The sequence below is a fragment of the Marmota flaviventris genome, chromosome 9 (assembly GCF_047511675.1).
Source record: "Marmota flaviventris isolate mMarFla1 chromosome 9, mMarFla1.hap1, whole genome shotgun sequence".
NCBI lineage: Eukaryota > Metazoa > Chordata > Mammalia > Rodentia > Sciuridae > Marmota > Marmota flaviventris.
In genome coordinates, this window is record NC_092506.1 from 45,288,394 (window position 1) to 45,309,587 (window position 21,194).

At 37.5% G+C, this 21,194-nt stretch overlaps 1 protein-coding gene across 1 annotated transcript; it reads left to right on the forward strand.

The window, feature by feature from the left end:
- Positions 1 to 205: 205 nt before the first annotated feature.
- On the forward strand, positions 206 to 21,176 carry Spty2d1 (SPT2 chromatin protein domain containing 1). The gene is made up of 6 exons (XM_027942362.3): positions 206 to 360; positions 10,772 to 10,886; positions 11,991 to 13,529; positions 15,392 to 15,563; positions 17,354 to 17,431; positions 18,220 to 21,176. The coding sequence occupies exons 1-6, from the start codon at positions 301 to 303 to the stop codon at positions 18,311 to 18,313; spliced, it is 2,058 nt and encodes a 685-aa protein (XP_027798163.1). The 5' UTR covers positions 206 to 300; the 3' UTR covers positions 18,314 to 21,176.
- Positions 21,177 to 21,194: the final 18 nt, after the last annotated feature.

Below are 21,194 nucleotides of genomic sequence, written 5' to 3' on the forward strand. Positions count from 1 at the left end.
TACGGGTTTAATCCCTCCCCTTTGAGCCCACCCCAGCAGCCACGTATCACGTTCCTACGTGTCTCATCCTGAAAGCGGAAGTTACGCCAGACTCGCGAGCTCTGAGGCCGTTCAGAGGATATAGGCCGCTGGAGCGAAGGGGGAGGGCAGACGGCATTGGAAGGCGCCGGAAGTGGGTGCGTTGGGGAGGGGTGGGAAAGGGGTTGCCGAGGCAGAGCCCTCGGTGTAGCGGCTGCCTCGGGAAGGCGTGCTTTCGCCCCTTTCCGAGTGCTTGGCCCGGTCTCTGCTCCTCGGCCAAACATGGACTTCAGAGAAATTCTCTTGATAGCTTCCAAAGGACAAGGTGTCAACAATGTGCCGGTAAGTAGCAGGCGGGGTGCTATGTAGGAGACCCTAGTCTTCAAGTTCGGAATGGTGGCCCGTGGAACTTCAGGCAGCTGTCTCTCTGCCCGGGAGAGGAAAGACCTGAATGTCTTACTTCCTTTTTTCGGGGTAAAGAGAAGCTTGGGATGCGGAGAAAGCCTCCCCGTGATGGGGTTTCGCCAGGTTAGTTACCCCTGCAACAAGGACTTTGCAGTTTGTGTGCTTTGGAGTTGCTGTAAAGCCTGGGAGTGATGCACGCCTGGCGCTTAGTGGAATCTAGCGATAGTAGTTTCAGGCTTCGGCATAACTTTTAAGAGCAAAGGTTGAGGAGGAAGAATGTATGTAAGGGACTTAAGGGGCTTTAGGGTGTTGGCTTGCTAGCCTTTTGACTGACTTCTCGACGATCTTCGGGTTAAACATTTAATGTTTTCTTGAACGGAGTTTATTCATTCGTGGCCCCCACCACTGAACCCCGCCCACTTATCGCTTGCTAAGCGGGGGTAGTATTACCTTCTATGTTTTGGAAGAGAGCTTGAGCAGATTCCGCGAAATCTGGGCCAACAGAAAGGCGAGATAGTTTAAGCTTCCGTTTACCTGTGCCCTCCCACACTCAGTCTTTGTTTGAAATCTAGTTCCCATTTACTTAGTACATGTTTGCCAATTCACTGAAATTCGCAGACCGGTTAAAGTGGAAAAGCCAAAGACTAAATTGGTAGAGTGCCTAGTTTGTGGGGTTGTAGCTGTTTTGCATAAACTAATCATTTCTGGATCTTCAGATGGTACCCGCAGCACAGCTGTAAACCGATAAATTGCATTGTGATACCTGCGGTTTGAGCAGTGAGGTGTGGAACTTAAATCATTACTTTCAAAGTCAGTTCAACTGGAATTAATTAACCTCTTACTATGTAATATGTATTTCCTAGATTTATAAAACATAATGAATTTTTTTAAATCTTCAGCCACTTGTCTTGTTGAATCTGGCCGTTTTCTTTTACCCTTTCGAAAATATTGATCTGAAATAACAAAATAATGAATAAAGAGCCCGTATAATATATATTGTGATATTATAATACATATATAACATGTAATATCATACACATATGTACAATATATGTATACATGTATAATATCACATATTATACGTATGAATTATATTTTTTTCTTAGTCATTCCCCATCCCAAGTACTCAAGAGTAATCAGTCCCCTAAGATGTGAACCATAAACCAGCATGTTGAAGTTATGGGATCTAACCTTGAACAACAGAATTGCTATATGTGCATGTAAATTTTCTAGACAAATCAGTTTTGGGTCTGGTAACTATTCTTCTTTGCATAATTTGGTCCATTATTCTAGATCCTTCAGAATTTCAATTGAGGTCAAAGATTGATAATACTAGCTTTAGGAGTGTTCTGTGTAAGAACCAAGAATCAAGTTAGTCATTTCTTATTTTAAAAGCCAATGGCTGCTGGGAAAAAAGCAGGTAAATAATTCTAGAGCAGAAAATTTCAAAATATGTGTACATTTGAGGATATATATGTGTGGTGTTTGTGTATATGGGTATATGTGTATAGTAATCCATCTATAATTGCAATCACAAAGTGAAAAAGGATAAACTGTTGAAGTAATTTAAATTTTAATAGATGAGTAGCAGTTGTATATTTTATGAATCATACTCCTATTTTGTCCTCCCCCCAAATTAGTTAACCTAGAAGTTTGATTTTGTTAGCATTAAAATCCCTGTCCTTTTATATGAAATGAAAGTCACAAAAAAGAAACTAACAGAACAAATTAAATTTAATCCATCTCCCTCTGCCCCCCACCCTGCTGTGCCCTGTGCTGGGGATTGAACCCATGGGTGTCCTACCACTAAGCTACATCTTTTGTTTTTATTATTATTTTTTTTAATTTCAAGGCAGGGTCTTAATAAGTTGCTGAGTCTGGCCTCAAATTTGCAGTCCTCCTGCCTCAGCCTACAAGTAGCTGGGATTACAGGCATGTGCCGCTGCACCTGGCTAATCCATGATTTTGTTTTAACTTCATTCATCTGTTTGCTTTTACTTTCTTTATCAGCTCAAAATAATTTGGGCACCTGCAAACATACAGAATATTAAGATATTGCCATGTGTCCATGCCATATATCCCTCATATTTAATATATATTAACAAAATCTATATTTATGTTTATAATTTTTTGTATGTATGTGTGTATATGTTTTATATACATTGTATGGATATATATTGTATACTATATATGTGTGCATATATATGCATATATGTATACACACACACACCCCACACATACTGTTGTTGAAGTGCTGGAGATCAAACCAGGGTCTCATATACTAGGCAAGTGCTCTATCACTGAGCTCTACCCCTAGCCCCCCATATAGCTCTAAAGAAATAAAGAAAAATTGATGACAGAAGTCTTTACACTCCCTGCTTTAAAAAAATATAACAGATTATACAGTGTAACAAATTATTGTAAAATAAGTAACCTTATAAATAAAATACCATCCAAGTCAAGAAGCATTTTAAGATAGATGCACACACAACACCTCTGTGGCATACATATAACCTGCTTGACCTAAATTTAATTGACTAATGGTCTGAGAACCACAGATGCTTTGTAGTAACTGACAACAGGCCTACATCCCATTCTAGTGTTTAGTCCTTTTCCTCCTTTTAGCCATCTTCTTCCCTCATCTTCTATGTGGATCCTATTAGAGTTGGCATTTATTTTAGTTTTCAGGATTCTTAGGTCAGATCTTTGCTACAGATAGGAAGTCTGATGACTAGCAGTGATTAGACTAAAATCTAAATCAACTATACATCAACTTTGGACTCGTATTTTTATACATACTTTTAGTATGCCTGTGTTTTGACTTCAGCCTTTCACATGAAGTCAGGGGTAGAATTTTATATGTATGGTGTTATGTCAGTGCTTAGAAATCTTGAAGCATTTTGGATTTTCAGTTTAGGGATGCTCAACTTGTACTAATATTTCCTGAATCATTTCCTTCCTTCCTTTTTAATTTTTTTTTTTTTTTTTTTTTGGCAGTGCCTCGTGTATACTACGCAAGCTCTCTACCAGTGAGCTACATCCCTAGTCCCTCATTTCTTTTAAGAGAAATACTTACATTAATAATATAGGTAAAATTGCATCATGTATCGATGTCATTTCCCAGTGGAAACTGAATACAAAATAACAGCTGATCAAGGTGATGTAACTAGTCATTGTCACTGGCTCTGTGTTTATTTAAAGGAGAAAAGATACTTTTGGTATCCTTACACTTGATTTTTCTCTGGGTTTCAATAGCAAAATGTAGTTGTCTCATTATGATAGAATAGTACAGCTTAGAATATGGATTCTTGTAAGTTTCATTATAATACATGAGACAAGTTATATGGTCCTTCTCATGGAAAATCTGGTGTGCACCCCACCCCAAACCAAAAGCTGAAGAGCAAGTCTTCATGTGATACCAGATTTATGAGAATTTGGGGGTCCAGTTTTGTCCCTCCAGTACAAGAACCATGTACTAGAAATGGAGTTCAGGGACTTTTAACTGAGCTGACAGATTCAGATATTTTTAGGGGCCAGATAGATTCTTCATGTAACACCTCCACCTCCCCCCTCCCCCCTCCCCCACTGCAGCTCCTATAACTCTGGGGATCAAACCAGGCCTTGTGTATGCTAGGCAAGTGCTTGCTAACTCCAGCCTTGATGTAACTTCTTGAAGTAGTGGATATAAAAATAATGGGCTCCAAGCTCTATGTATTCAAAAGAAAGTCTTTGATTTTTTTTTTCTTGCAAGGGGTAGGGGGAATCGGGGATTGAACCCATGGGCACTCACCCACTAAGCCACATCCCCAGACCTATTTTGTATTCTATTTAGAGACAGGTTCTCACTGAGTTGCCCAGTCTCTTGCTTTTGCTGAGGCTAGCTTTGAACTGGCTATCCTCCTGTCTCAGCCTCCTGAGCTGCTGGGATTACAGGTATGTGCCACTGTACCCAGCTTATGATTTTTTATAGTAGGGTTTCCTTTTAAAGAACAGTATGGGCCAACAAAAAAGTCTCTGCAGGAAACTTTCCAGTGGGTAACATTTGATCTATAATGGATTATAACTAGATGACTCCCTTCCTGGATCTGAATATGACTTGTCCACTACCTGGGGCAGTTTTGGGTCTCTAACTTTGAACCACACTTCTCAACCAGTGTTTTAGGAGAAATTCTCTTAAAAACTACTGTCCACATTATCCCCATAAGGATTGTTACCTGTCTTCCCTTGTCACAACCTAGAGAATCTATCTCTGAATAGTAGTAATAATAATATTTATAGTATTTACTTTGTGCCAGGCATTGTTCTAAGCATTTTATGTATTAACTTAATCACCATAATAACCATATAAAGGAGGTTGTTTTACTGAGAAGATAACTGAGGCCCAGAGAGGTGAAGGAACTTGCACAAGGTCACAGAGCTAATAGTTGATAGGTCTTTTATGACAAGCAGAGAGTCTAATCCAGGCAGTCTGGCTCCAGAGTTCTTGCTCTTAATCATGACCTTGAGTTGAATGAAAAGAAGTGTATTGGTGGTAAGAAAGATTGACATCTATATAGCCTGAACTCATCCAGCTCCCTGTCTCAACTCTTATCTAATATTGCTTTTGACAATAACTCTTAGTGTTTTGTTTTGTTTTATTGTTTTGATACTGGGGGTTGAACCCACAGGTGCTCTCCCAATGAGCTACATCCCCTGTCCTTTTTTATTTTGAGACAGGATCTCACTAAGTTGCCAAGGCTGGCCTCACACTCGTGATCTTCCTACCTCAGCCTCTTGAGGCAGGTATGCATCACCATGCCCAGCACCCGTGGTTTTTTAAAAAATGACATTCTTAGTGTATAGTAAAGTCTGAGGGGAGAGACATTTAAATGCCAAACTAACACCATTTAAAAACTGGTGGATAGGGCTGGGGATATAACTCAGTTGGTAGAGTGCTTGCCTCACATGCACAAGGCCCTGGTTTCAATCCTTAGCACCACAAAACTGGTGGATAGAGGAGTACTTATGGCCTTTTTGGCCTTGTTATCAGTGCCATCTTGATAAATAGAAGTGAGTCTGATAGTGAAGGAAGATAAGATAAAAGTTCAGTTGTAGACCTGTCTGAGGTAATGAAATTCAAGAGGCCAGAGGAAATTAAGGAATGTCACTTAAGACTGAGGTTAGAGTTAAGATGAAAGTGTTGGAGTTAATGAGAAGTGAAGCATGTTATAATGAGAACAATTTGGACCTTAGTCAGGAGACCTGTTACAAACTGTGTAATTGCTTGTAAATATAGTTTATCTTTTTTTTTTTTTTTTTGGAGTGGGGGGAACCAGGGATTGAACTCAGGGGCACTCAACCATTGAGTTACATCCCCAGCTCTATTTTGTATTTTAGTTAGATACTGGGTCTCACTTGAGTTGCTTAGTGCCTCACTTTTTCTGAGGCTGGCTTTGAACTCTTGATCCTCCTGCCTCAGCCTCTTGAGCTGTTGGGATTTCAGGCATGTGTCACTATGCCCAGCTTAGTTGTAGTTGGGCCCAGTACCTTTATTTTGTTTGTTTATGTGCTGAGGATTAAACCGAGGGCCTTGCATGTGCTGGGCCATACCCCAGCTTCTCATTTATCTTTTTTGGACCATTTCTAACAGAGTTGGACTAGAAACTCCGAAGTATCTACTTGATATTATTACATTTTATAATCATATATGTTTTGTAAACCCAATTACAGTAAATTTTACATATAACCCCATAGCAATTGGGAATAGTATGTATTGGGGGGGTGTTTTCATTTTACCCTTTTTAGTCATCTGGCTAAGCTAGTGTAATGAAAACAATTGTTTTCTTATATTTGTTCCCTGGTTGTGATGTTTTGAGAAGATGTTTGAAATTGTGTGGTGTTTATTAAAGTTAAGGATATATTCTTTGAATATTTCACACTCCTACTTCTAACCAGTAACACTCTAATTTATGTAAAATCATCACAAAATTTTTATTTTCTACTTATAACACTATATTATCTCCTGGTAAAGTACAGCTTTCAAGAGGGGATTGATTACTGGTTCCAATATAACACATTCTATAACTACATATTTCTAGACTGAAAGCTCCTTCTTTTCTTTTCTCCTCTCTCTTTTTGGTACCTGGGATTGAACCCAGGGGCTCTTAACCACTGAGACACATTTCCAGCCCTTCTTTTTATTTATTTTTTGACAGGGTCTCACAAAGTTGTGTAGGGCCTTGCTAAGTTGATGAGACTGGCTTTGAACTTGTGATGCTCCTGCCTTAGCTTCCCACGCCACTGGAATTACAGGCATGCACCACCATGCCCAACTGAGTGCTCCTTATTTTCATAACCTGACCTAACAGTATAGTTTCTATATAAACACATATGATTTTTTTTAAAGTGGCATAATATTTTCTAGTTTGGCTTTAGGATTACAAATTTTGGCAAAATCTCTGATTCTATATTTAAATGGCAGAAGTGCCACTATTGTGGATTATTCATTGGGTTCAGCAGAGTGACAGAGTTGGCTTGCAGTGTAATAGAATAGATATGCTTAGAATAAAAGAAACTCTGTCCAGCTGCTTTTCCTGAAGCTCAGACAATGAAGCAGCCTTTTGCCTTGAATCAGATTCAGAATTGATGGGCACATCTTGATGTACTGCTGCTAGAGCTACATATGACTATCTGATGCAGGGTAAAGTGCCAAATAGTTCTTCTCCCTTATTAAACAGAATATAATATACTCTCAGCCTAAGATTTTTTTTTTTTTTTTTTTTAAACATCATTCTTATTAGGCACAGTGGCACACACCTGTAATCCCAGTGATTTGGGATGCTGAGGCAGGAGGATCACAAGTACAAATCCAGCCTCTACAATTTAGTGAGACCCTGTCTCAAAATAAAAAATAGAAAGGGCTGGGAAAATAGCTCAGTGGTAAAGTACTCCTGAATTCAACCCCCAGTACCAAAGAAAGGGAGGAGAGAGAGAGGGAGGAAAAAAAGAAAAGAAATCGTTCTCTTCTCATCTACCCCTGTGGGAAGCTATCTTATAAAGTATTCCATAAATCTTTTGAGTGTAACCTTCCTTCAAAAGCTCTTTCCAGCTCAATATTAAGATCTGTGGTCATATACCCAAGATAAATTTAAACACATATTCACATAAACCTACACAAATGTTCACCAGCAGCATTATTCATAATAGTAGAGCCAATCCAAATGTCCAACTGATGAGTGGACAAGTAATATGTTGAATATCTATAAAATGGAATATTATTCATCCCTTAAAGATGTGAAATATTGATAGATGCAACAACATGAACCTTGAAGACATTATGCCAAATAAAAGAAGCTAAATACAAAAGGCTACTGTTATCAGTCAGTGTTCTCCAGAGAAACAGAACCAGTAGGATTTATTTTAGGGAATTGATTATGGAGGCTGGCAAGCCCAGAATTTGTAGAAAAAGCCAGCAGGCTGGAAAATGAGGCAGGAGTTACTGTAGTCTTAAAGTATAATTCATCCTTTTCAGTTCAGATAAACCTTAGAGACCTACTCTTAAGGCCTTCAACTGATTGGATGAGACCACCTACATTAAGTAACTGATTTCTATAGTCCAGTCAAGTTAACAAAATTAACTATCATAGTCACATAATGTCCAATTTCATTTATATGAAAATCTAGAATGGGACAATCCATAGAGAGAGTACATTTGTGTGGTGGCCAGGGGTTGACAAGGAGAGAGGAAGGAGGAGTGACTGCTTTTTATGGGTTTCTTTTCAAAATGATGAAAATGTTCTGGAGTCAGTAGTGATAGTTGTACAATTCTGTGAATATAAGAAAAGTCATTAATTGTATGTGTTAAATTGTTAGTTTTTATAGTACGTGAATTATATCTCGAAGATGTTTTAAAATAGAGATGATCAGTGGTGACCCAGTTCTCCCTGGCCACCTGAAGATTTATAGGTTGTGACCTAAACTATTTCTAGGTATCCTTTGAATGCATTTTCAAGTTTCAGAGAATATAGGAAACTATTCATTATGACTCAGTTCATGTAAATAAGATTACATCAGTAAATAAAATTAAACTTTATCAAAGCAGTTTAGTACCACTGTGCCAGCCCAAAGCTGAATTCTTGAATACCCCTTTCCTTGTTCTTCTGCATATAGATTTGATTGTACTATGATTTTAGGTGATACACAAATACTTTTATTTTAATAGTTATATATTTTGATATGAATTGGAAAAATATAAGTAGCTTTTCTAACCAGCCATTTCATGAGTATTATTGCTGAGGTAAAGCTCAGCAATATAATAGGTTGTGGTATTAGGTCTATATTGTTTTTTAAAATTAGTCAATAATAATATAGGTAGTATACTAAAAGGCAAAAATTATGAATGTATTTTGGTTAAATTGCATTAAACTATATCTCATACCTCCCCGCCTTTGGGTATCAGTATTCAATCAAGAACAGCTTTTCTGCTAGTCATTTCTTAAGTTTCTGTCTCTCGGCATTCCCAAATTAGGGCAAATGATGTCTTTCTCAGAATCATGTTAAGTTGTGCTCAGTGCTATGATACATAGACAACAAACCAGCCCTATTTTAAATATGTAGCATCAGTTATGTGTTCACATTTTTCTGGGGAAATCCTAGTATGGATTTGGCAGGTGAATCTATGATATATATAAATTGGACAAGAACAGGAAAATCTTAAGTTTTGGCAACAAAAATCAAATTATCCTCTTCTTCCAAACCTTCCTGATAGGTTGGAGTGGAGTTAATGAGTGACTTTCTGTCTTAAATCAGTTTAAATCAGGCATCTCGTTTGTGGTAGCATTTCCATAATGAAAATGTTAGCTGCTTGTGGACAGGGCCTGGGTTTGAGGTTCTCTTTTCGTAAAGTAGGGCAATTTTATATTATCTAGTTAGATTAGCATTATTACTCATCTTTCTCTTTAGTCTTCCTTTCCCTCTTTTTTCCTTCTTTTAAATGTTGGGAAAGAAAGAGTCTACAATTCAATTTACAAAAATAGGATCTTAGTAAAGGAACTTATTATGTCTCAGCCAAGGTGACTGGGGAAAACATTGGGGTGCTGTTTTGGGATTTCTGTCAGGGATGTGTCAGTTCTCAGCATTGCTATCATGCAGGATTTTCAGGTTGGATTAGGGCCTGCGCCTCCTTGACCAGTAGCTTTGTTGGTAGACTAATTTAGTTGCAACTTCAGCCTGTTTCAAGATACTTTGTATTTGGCAGCCTTTATAGTAAGCACAGATCCTTTGGCTTTCCTCTAACAATTTCATACACATTGTGGAAATACTTTTTTGGTTTATAAATTGCTCACTTTGTTCTAGGAGATTAATGTTTCTTTTTCTACTACCATAGCAATAGGTTCAGGAGATACTTGAACTGGCATCTGCCTAACAAGACAAAAGGAAGGTACTTTAAATTCTTAATCCAAGTGCTGGAAGTATATCCAAGTAGTAGAGTGCTTGTCTAACATATGAGAGGCCCTGGGTTCCACCCCCAGCACTGTAAAAACAAACAAACTTATTTCCTGGCCCATGATTATAATGTGGAATGGTCCTAAAGATGACTCATCCCTGGTCTGAATTATTAGTTCTGTGTTTATAGTACTTTTGTAATAATGCTTATAAAATGAAAATTTTTCCTTTCATAATTCAAATTAATATTCTACTTTTAGTCATTTCTTTATGCAGTTACATAAAAACTAAAGTCTAGAGAAATACCATCTGTGCCAGGATAATATTAGCACTTTCTTGGGTTAGGATGGAACTGGTCTCCTGTCCTGAGTTTGTATAGTAAGATAATGGAGGTAGCACTATAGTTAAAGGTTATAAAGAATCAGGTCCTTCTCTGTTTAGATTTATTTCTTCCTTTCTTTTCTTGTGCAGGGGTATTGAACCCGGGCCCTTACACATGCTAGTCAAGTGCTCTACCACTGAGCTACACTCTAGTCCCCCTAAAATTCTTTGAAATGTTTTTTATTTATGGTTTTTATCTCTGGCTTTTGCCTATAGTCAAATAAAAAAGTCAGTGTTTTCAATGTTCTAAGCAAAATAGCCTACATAGCTATAACTCCCTACTAGAAAATCATCTGGAATAGCAAAGTCAGGAGAGACAGTAAAGTAGTAATTTTTTTTTTTGTTTGTTTGAAAAGTTAGACTTTGGAATGCTTACCTCTGAAGGAAAGCTTTTGTTTATTTGTTCTTGAGGTTCTGGGGATTGAACCAAGTGCCTGGTACATGGGAGGCAAGTGCTCTACCACTGAGCTATACCCCAATCCCTAGACATTATACTATTAAAGTTGCATTGTTTATAACTTTTACTCTCTGTTCTTATGTTTAGAAAAGATATAGTTTAGCAGTGGGACCTCCCAAGAAAGACCCAAAAGTTAAAGGTGTCCAATCAGCAGCTGTACAAGCTTTTCTTAGAAGGAAAGAAGAGGAACTTAGACAAAAAGGCAAGTGTCTTAATATTAAGGTCTTCTACTTTCATATATTATTTGCAACACTGGATGTTCATAAAAACAGCAGAGTAGTGGATTTGGGGTGGATGTTTGTATGTATTAAATTTATTTATAGCTTTCCTTTTGTTCATATGTTGGTAACTTGTAAATTTTCTTTTACTGCTACTTAAAAGCTTTTTGGAGCCAGGTGCAGTAGCATGCCCTGGAGTCCCACCTATTTGGGAAGCTGAGGGAGAGATAGCTAGAACCAGGAAGTTTGGGACCAGCTTGGACAACATTGTGAGACCTTGTCTCTTTAAAAAAAAAAAAAAGGAACTTTTGAGGATTAGTGATCATGTCTTCTAATTGGCCATAGTGAATCCCTAATAAGTTCTTCATTCTTTAACTTATTTAACCTTGGTTCTAAAACTGTTTCTACTTGTTTTGTATTTTATTAAATTAATAAGGATGTTATATTTTCAAAAAGAGTGTTATCTAAAAAATTTAAATATGGACTTTTTAAAACTATGAAACTCAAGTAGTAGTTTAAATGACAAAGAAAAGATTGAATAAGTATCTATTGATTTATAATTAATAAGTGGGTACCAGTTGTTCCCCTAACTTGGTATATTATTTGGTACGAACCATTTTCTTGTATATATGTATTTATTGCAGTACTGGGGATTGAACCAGAGGTGCTATACCAATGAACTACATCTCCAGCCCTTTTTATTTTATTTTTTTATTTTGAAAGTGGTCTTGCTAAATTGCCAAGGCTGTCCTTGAACTTGAAATCTTCCTGCCTTGGCCTCCTGAGTCTCTGGGAGTTTCTGGAAGTCACTGAGATTTTAAGTGTGTGCCATGTGTCTGGCCCTGTTTTCTGTATTTAAAGCAGAAAACCAAATTTCCCACTTACTGAGTCATATTGAAAAACCCATATGTTACCTACTCATTATGTAAAGATGACTCAATTGCTGCTTTTCAAATGACTTCCACATTTGATTCCTAGATATCTTCAATTTATAACTTGAACATTGTTTTGGCCAACTACTGATTTCAGATGAGCACACTGATGTCTTGAGACCTTGAAATAATATGTTCTTGTTTTGTCCTTTTTAGCCTTAGAAGAGAAAAGGAGAAAAGAAGAACTAGTGAAAAAACGAATTGAGCTCAAACATGACAAGAAAGCAAGAGCTATGGCCAAGAGGACAAAGGATAATTTCCATGGTTACAATGGGATTCCTATTGAGGAAAAGTCAAAGAGGAGGCAGGCAGTGGAAAGCCACACCAGCCAGGCAGTACAACAAGAGTATGAGATGGAAGAAGAGGATGAATTTTTAGAATACAATCAAGCAGAGTCAGAACAGGAGTATGAAGAAGAGCAAGTACCTCCCAAAGTTGAAAGCAAACCAAAGGTCCCCCTTAAAAGTGCCCCACCACCTATGAACTTCACTGATTTACTGAGGCTGGCTGAGAAAAAGCAGTTTGAACCAGTGGAGATCAAGGTAGTGAAGAAATCAGAAGAGCGGCCTATGACTGCGGAAGAACTTAGGGAGCGAGAATTCCTGGAACGAAAGCATAGGAAAAAGAAACTTGAGACAGATGCAAAACTACCTCCAACTGTGTCCAAAAAGGCACCCTCTCAGAAGGAAAGTGTGGGCACAAAACTTAGCAAAGGTTCTGGGGACAGGCGTCCTTCTTCTAAAGGAATGCCCTTTCCTCATAGTGAGAAGAAATCCAAACCCAGCACAGCCCATGAGAAACACTTATCAGTGTCTTCATCCAAATCCATGCCAGGAGAGAGGACCAAGGCAGGATCTGGCTATAGTTCCCAACCCTCACTTCGTGAGGGTCATGACAGACCTGTTTTCAATGGGGCTGGAAAGCCCCACTCTAGCACCTATTCACCAAGTGTCCCAAAGACTTCTGCCAGTGGGACTCAGAAATCTGCTACTGAGCACAAAGCCAAAAAATTTCCCCCTTTTCATCCTAGCCATTCCAAGCCTGGGCCCACAGTCACCCAACACAATAAGGCTAAGAGTCCAGGTACCAGGCAGCCAGGCAGCAACTCCAACTCAGCCCCTGGGAGACCCAGCCCAGGGACTGCTCGGTCCATACTTAGTTCTGGCCCTGTGCCTAGACGCCAGAATGGCAGCTCCAGCTCAGGACCTGAGCGCTCGGCCAGTGGGACCAAGAAGCTAGTCAGTGACTCAAATCCTTCTGGGCGGACAGTCACTGGTACAAATGGCCCTGGACGACCTGCAACCAGTTCAAGTGGCCCTGGGCGACCCATCAGTGTCTCAGGTAGTTCTGGGAGACTCGTAGGCAGTTCTGGAGGCCCTGGACGGCCTACAAGCAGTCCACATGACCTTCGACAACCGGTGACTAGCTCAGGACCCCCTGGGCGGTCGGTCAGTGGGCTTGAACGATCCATAAGTGGCTCTGTTCCAGCTGGACGTACTATCAGTAGTTCAGGCCCTGGAAGACCAGTAAGCGGCTTAGGACCTGGGCGAACAGTTAGTAGCCCAGGTCCCCCTTTAAAGCCCAAGTGTACTGTTGTCTCAGAAACAATATCTTCCAAGAATATTATTAGCCGAACCAGCAATGGACAGATAAATGGAATGAAACCTGCTCTCTCTGGCTACAGATCTGCCCAAGGTAAAATTGCCTCTCAATTTCCCCAGGAAATTGGAAAGAGTACTTTGTGTTATATAATCAAGGACCTTGCAAATCCTTCCATGTGCCCTTTAGTGTACTCTGGTAGTGATGGAATCCTAATGTTTTGTCTGCCTGCCCTGTTCCTTTAATGATTGTGATTTGGAAAAGTCTTTAGAAAGAGACTTATCTGTGTTCACTGCTACAGTAAACTTGCTTTATGATTTGTGAGATAGGGGGCTGCACATGCCTTATATGGTTCAGTGGTTAAATTAATCTTTTCATGAACACTGAAGAGACCTGTCTTCAGGGGATCAAGGGTAATTGTAATCTTGAAACCTTTTGGTGCATTGTTCATTGAGTCAAAGTTTGTTAAGAGCCTATTTTTTTTTTTTTTTAAATATTTATTTATTTATTTTTCGGTGGACACAACATCTTTGTTTGTATGTGGTGCTGAGGATCGAACCCAGGCCGCACGCATGCCAGGCGAGCGCGCTACCACTTGAGCCACATCCCCAGCCCCTGTTAAGAGCCTATTATGTGGAGCTATTTTAGACTGTCCTTGTGTTTCTTCTCCCTATAATGGGTAGTATCAAAGTCTTAACCACTGGTGCTTTAGGAATCTGCTGTCCCAAGGTGCAGAATCATTGGTTGCATCTGTTAGCTACTAGGTTATAGCTGCTTCATGCTAACAGGCATTACTTTAAAGCATTTGTTAGGCACTGTGGAGAAAAAGAAAACAATGATGAAATTCCTTTAAATTTTCTAATTCAACTGGGCACAGTAGCACATGCTTGTAATCCCAGCTATTTTGGAGGCTGAGGCAAAAGGATCACAAGTTCAAGGCCAGCCTCTGCAAATTGGCAAGATCCTGACCCAATGAAAATGAGTGGGGATGTAACTTAGTGGTAGAGTGCTACTGGACTCAGTCCTTAATACCAGGAAAAAAATATATATTTTTTTTCCTCATTCAGCTAGGTCATTGATTTTCAACAGGTGACTTTTCCCCCAAGGAGACATTTCACATTGTCTGGAGACATTTTTTATTTTTACATCTGGAGACAGGAGAGATGTTAATGAGTCTTTTGACAAAAAAAAAAAAAAGAGGTAATGGAGTGAGTTTTTCCTGTAGTCAGTTTAGTCACTCAGTTTGAAAAATTATTTTGAGAATCTTTTATACTCTGTTGAATTTTTGTTTTTTGCTATGGAGTCTTGGTCTGTTGCCCATGCTGGCCTCAAGCTCCTGGATTCAAGAAATCCTCTGCCCTGTGAGATTATAGGTACATATAGGACTTAAAATTTTTTAATGAAATTATGGTGACAAAAATAGAAGGGTGCTTCCTTTTATCTTATTTGGCAAAAATAAAAGTTAATGATTCTGTGACAGTTTGTAACTTTTATTTATTCATCTTTAGGTATTTTACTGATCTTTTAAATCCCAGACGTATGGACACTGCTAAGCTAGAAAATATAGTTAGACATTTCTGATAAAATCTGGGATAAGTCAGGCATGGTGTGCATACCTGTAAACCCAGTGACTCGGGAGGTTAAGGCAGGAGAACGATAAATTTGAGGGCAGCGTCAGCAATTTAGCGAGACCCTATCTCAAAATTAAAAATAAGAAAAAGGGCTGGGGTTAGGGCTTAGTGGTCAAGCACCCCTGGGTTTGATCCATAGTGGCAAAAAACTTGGGACAAGCAAATTCTATTCCTTCAGGATACCATGCTGAAGGACAGCCTGTTTGCTCTAGTTTTTAAGAATACTGTCAATGATTTCTCAGAATCTCAAATTACATAGAACTTGGGTGGTAATATTTTAATATTTAAAGTTTTAATATTCCTTTAAATAGTGGTTTCTCTTCTTAGGTCCTCAAAGACTTCCTTTCCCTACTAGTTACAAAAGGCAGCGAGGATATGAGGAGGAAGATGATGATGATGAATATGATTCTGAAATGGATGATTTCATTGAAGATGAAGGAGAACCTCAGGAAGAAATATCCAAGCACATTCGAGAAATCTTTGGCTATGACCGAAAAAAGTAAGGCTAAAGAAGATTTAGATAAATGTGATATACTTTTTATTTTTAATAATTCATGTTATAAGGGAGAAATAAATAGTAGGTTCACTGAGTGTAATGCTTAATTGGAAAGCCTTGGGTGACAGTTATTTTGAATAGAATTACCCTTTGGGCACTTAATATTTTAGAATCCAGAATAGTTTAGTTATTTGCATGAGGACCAAAAAAAAAAAAAAATACCCTTTTCAATCTGTTATCTTATATATATTTAAGGAAAATGGAACATGTAGTAGAAATAGATTGGCTTTGGGCTGAGCCCAAAGTACAGGACTTTAATCTCAGCCTTTAAATTTCTCTTCCCCAACTAAAGCCAGGTGTGGTGGTGCATGCCTTAATCCCAATGACTCAGTAGACTGAGGCAGGAAGATAGCAGGCTTCAGGCCAGCCTCAGCAACTTAGTGAGACCCTATCTCAAGAGAAGATTAAATGAAGGGTTGGGGGGATGTAGCTTAATGGTAAAGCACCCTGGGTTTCAAAATGCCAAGAAAGAAAAGGGAAAAGAAAAAAGAAGGAAATGAAGAAATGGCTAAGATTTTTTTTTTCATTTTTTTAAAAATTTGTTATATATGACCGCAGAATGCATTACAATTCATATTACACATACAGCACAATTTTTCATATCTCAGGTTGTAGACAAAGATGGCTAAGACTTTTTTTAAAAAAGAAAACAAATTGGCTTTGAAGTCAGAAATCTACCCTGATCTGACACCTGCTTTTCTTTTGTGTAAAAAGTTTTACTTCTAGAGGCTGGGATTGTGATTCAGTGGTAGAGCACTTGCCTAGCACGTGCGGGGCACTGGGTTCAAGCCCCAGCACCACATAAAAATAAAATAAAGGTATTGTGTCCAGCCAACTACAACTAAAACAAAATATTAAATTTTTTTTTTTTTTAACTACTCAATGTGGTCCATGGACAGTAGTGTGGGACCAATAACATTGATACACCTGAGAGCTTGTTATAAATATGAGCTTTAAGGATTCACCTCCGTCTTACTGAATCCAAATCTACTTTATAAGGTCTCCAGATCATCCATATATATATAATTACATTAAAGTTTGAGAAGCTGGGTATAAAGCCTAGAACAATCCTTACATTAGTACTTGCTACCTCTTTAGAACCCTAGATGAGAAAAGTTTAAAAAAAAAAATTACTAGAGTGGAAGAATTAGATTAAAAATCAGATCTAAAAATCTAATCTGAGCCATGTGCAGTGACATAAGCCTGTAGTCCCTGGTACTTAAAAGACTGAGGCAGGAAGATCATTAATTGAGGCTGACCTGAGCAACATAGGGAGACTCTCTTTAAAAAAAAAAATAAAAATATAATCTTAGTGCTGTCAATAACTTAGCTATCAACTCTTGGTCAAACCATCAATAAAATTACTTTAGTTTCTTCTGTCCTAAAGTCCTGTGCCACCTCATGATGGTCATGAAACTAAATGAGATTCACATATATAAAATAATTTTCATATTGTGCTTTCAGGATTTTAATATAAATTGAGTGAATTGAGGAAGCATTGTTGGATTGGTACCTTCATTAACATTGGAGTTGGGAATAGCTGCTTTCTAAGAATAATAAGTGCTCATTTAATTTGTTTTTGCAGCAGAAACTCACTTCTACCTATTGTAGAAGTGCTAAGCAAGGAGGAATGATCCTAAATGTGTTTGATTTAGTTATAAAGGTTTTGATTTTTTCAAGTGAGAGGATGTAATTTTTTAAGAAATTTTAATTTTTTTAACAACTTTCTTCAGATACAAAGATGAAAGTGATTATGCCTTACGTTACATGGAGAGTAGTTGGAAAGAGCAGCAGAAGGAAGAAGCAAAGAGGTAAGCATAAAACTTTACACATTTGTGCAAAAATATCCTAAAACTTTTCCACAACCTTTTAAAATGTTTTCTCATTTGTAAAATTTGAATACACTATTTTACTCATTGAGGTATTATGAAGATTAAGACAATGCGTATAAGGTGCTTACCATGCCTCACATGTGTAACATACAGTAAATATTAGAGGCCTCGAATATTGTGAGGGAAATGCTGTGCTTTTCTTCCTCCATTAGATTCATTCTCGCTAACTTCTAACTTTGTTGGCTTTGAGGACCCAGTAGCAGTAAATTAGATTCCCTCTACCTGGTTCCTGTTTGGCTACCAAATAGTAAACTAATGATAATTTTTCAGTAGGGGTAACTTGTGATTACTTTGCTTATAGTGTTAATTAATAATTATTATTATTACCTATTATTAGTAAATAATTCACTTCAGTCTCAACCCACAAAACTAAAACTCTTTCCCCCTTCTGTAACTAGATAAAATGTCAGACAAAGTGTTCTTTTGAATGTTGTTATTGAGTAAATCATCTTTGTTCTTTATTTTTAAAAAGCTTTTGAAATAAATTTATATTTTATTACTTTGATAGAAATATTAAGGCGTTTTGTTGTTGTAAGATTTTTTTCTTCTTCTACAATTTGGGTTTGTTAAAAAAAAATAAAATCTTGAGGCTTTTTGAGAACATCAGCAGGGTTCATGTGAGCTTCCAGGTGAAACTGCACTTTTTGATTTTTAAAGTGGTAATCTCATGTATATTGACAAATACCATTTAAATTGTTTTTCAACAGTTTAAGACTAGGTATGCAAGAGGACTTAGAGGAAATGAGACGTGAAGAAGAAGAAATGAAACGTCGAAAAGCCAAGAAGCTGAAGAGACGTTAGCTGCTCTTTATTTTTGAAAAATTCTGGAAACACTGCTGCAAGGAGTTTCTGCCTTCAGACTGAATAAGCCCCCTTCATTTTAGATTTATACTTGGGTACTCAAGAGAAGGAATGCATACTGTTACTTACAGGCTGTCAACTGAGCATAAAGTATTTTCAAATACTCCAGGGTGAAATCTGTAATGCCCACAGTGTGCTCTTATGAAGTTAACTGTTCACAGATGCCAGCCTTGATCCTGATGAGCTATGCACTCTAATGTGGGGCCACTGACAAGTCAACCAATCTTCTGTTGTTCCTTTGCTACTTTAAAAGGAAAGAAAGGATTGCCTCTTGACTCCTTATAATTCTGCTGATGTGAGTAGGGCACTTGCCTGCCCAACTCCAAATCAAACTTATTGTCTTTATGAGGAACCTGGCCCTTCCATGAATGTTTCCAGCAATAAAGTGACCTGTCCTAATCTATATGTTTGGATTGAGAACTCAAAAATGTAGAGTAAATTTTATAATTATCACATGGATGTCATCCTTGTGACTTTAAAGTACAAAGTAGAAGGAATTATATTGTATTCTGCATTATACATGGATTGCATTACTGAACATTCTTATTAATTTAGGTGGTTAGGCAAATAAAAGTTTTCCAGTTAAAAATACAAGTTAGGCCAATATAAGAATGTTCTTTTCTGAGTTTTCCTTTCAGATTTATTGGGTTATTTTTTGTGTTTGTTTTTTTTTTTTTTTTTTAGATTTATTGTTATGTTGGCTTTAGCGCAAAACAGACAAGGTCACTGTGCTGATTTATTTTTTTCTAAAGAAGTTCATTTTTATATTGAAGAAAAAAATTATTTTATTCAAATGTTGGATTTGAGAGAGTGTTTAAAAACAAGAAAGTGACATGAGAGGCTCCCCCAGTACAAAGATATTTTGGAATCCCAAGGTCCCCCTGTACCTCTTGATGTTAATGACTGCATTTTTAGCTTAAATTCCTTAGAAAATATCAATGACAAAAAACCAAAAACTAAATTTGTTGTGTATTAAGAGCATCACCTTCTCTTTTTTGCCCATATTGCACTTTTCTTTCAAACTATGCACTGTGAAGAGATTCCGACTCCCCAACCCCTAACCCCCAGGTAGAAAAGGGTGTTTCCTGTTATTGGTATTTTATTGGGCTGTGGAACTTTCTTCATTTTCACTCTTAAAGTCATATCTATAGACATTATATCACTTAAGCCTCAAGTCCAAGCAGTTCCAGTCAGGCTGACCTGAGATCTGTCTGGAAGGAAGCCAAGTCTCAAGGACAGTTAGCAACAGAAAATGAGACAGGATATCACAGAGCATTTGTCCTTAACTCCAAATATGGAGGTTTGGAGGCAGTCAGAAATAAGCTTGTAGGACAATACTTCAATAATTTTTCTGGCTTAAGCCACTGGACAGTGGGGGAAAGGAAGTAGAAGGGGAATTGTCCTACAAAGAATCCTTACTCACTCTTCAGCAGACACAGACATTTTCATATATTCCTTTTTACCCATGAAGTCTTTATTCTTCGAGTTTGGGTATTATAGTATTACAGAGTACCATTGTTAGCTTTCATTAATGGGACCATATGACCAAGTCCTTTAAAACTTATTTTGAATTGAGTTTCAAACTTTGAAAGTGCAAGGATTCAATTTTAAAGTTGGAATCCCATGAAATGTGTTTTCTTCATTAGGAGTAACACCATAACTCTTCACATAGATGTTACACTAGTAGTAGAAAATCCTATTGACTTCCTCTCACCCATCTCAAACACCTTCAGTGAAATTGATTTAAGGGTAGTGGGATATTCTGTTTAATAGGTTTAGAACATTTTCTCTACCATAGGCCCTCCCTCAAAAAATTTTTTTTCTTGGATTTTTTTTTTCAATATTCAGACTCTGAAATTTGTAATTACAATCAAGTACTTATAGCTGAAAGATTTCTGGTGGCTTAAAATTTACTAGCACTGAATGAATGGTGCACTTATTACTGAAAGAAACCATTGTGCTAGATTAGTAGGAAGAGTCAGGTTGTAAATCTATCACTTTTGAGCGAGAAGTATTCTTTCATAATAAGATGCTGACTTGCATCAACATTATAAAAGAATACTTCTGGCTCATTAAAAAAAAGAAAGTTGTAAATTAATGTTGGCCTTGTTTTCAAGTCCTGTCTTCCATTTTGTTGTTCTACACTTCCTGACCACTCTTATAAAAAGCTTACAAGCCTCTGAAGAAACTGGAATGGGCTGTTATTTTCTCAAGGTTTACAAATTAAGTGATTGATTTTTAATGTATTCTCTACTATTTTGATTTTTAGATTTTCTTAATATTTGAAGATGTGCCTTTTATTGGGTAATGTTAATTCACGAATGTAATAATGTTATTTCACAATTATAATAATGTTACATGATCATGGGTGTGGCATTCTCTAACACAAAAGATGTGAAAAGAAAGTAGTTTTCATAAAACTCATGGCTCTGATTGCACAGTCCATTTTGCTTGTGATGTTTCTATGTCAAAGCAAAGGGCACTTTCTTTTAAGGCTACTTTCAGACTTGTCTTTGTATTTTCTCTATAAACTATAAATGCAATTATGTCCATTTGGAGGCCAGGGTACCACATGTCACAGGCAGCCTTACATGTGTGCCATGAGAAAGTTCAAAGACTGTTAACAAAAAGAAAGTCTATGGGAACTCAAAATTTCATTTTTTAATGGTAATCCCCAAGATTTTCTCCAAGAAATAAATTGTTATTTTGTATTTTGTAACTTAAAAGCAGCTATTAGTACATTTCTGAGATATAGCAGGAGACCAAAACATTTTTGAAAAGAGAATAAATATATGAAGAGAGACTGGTTGTTTTATTTTCA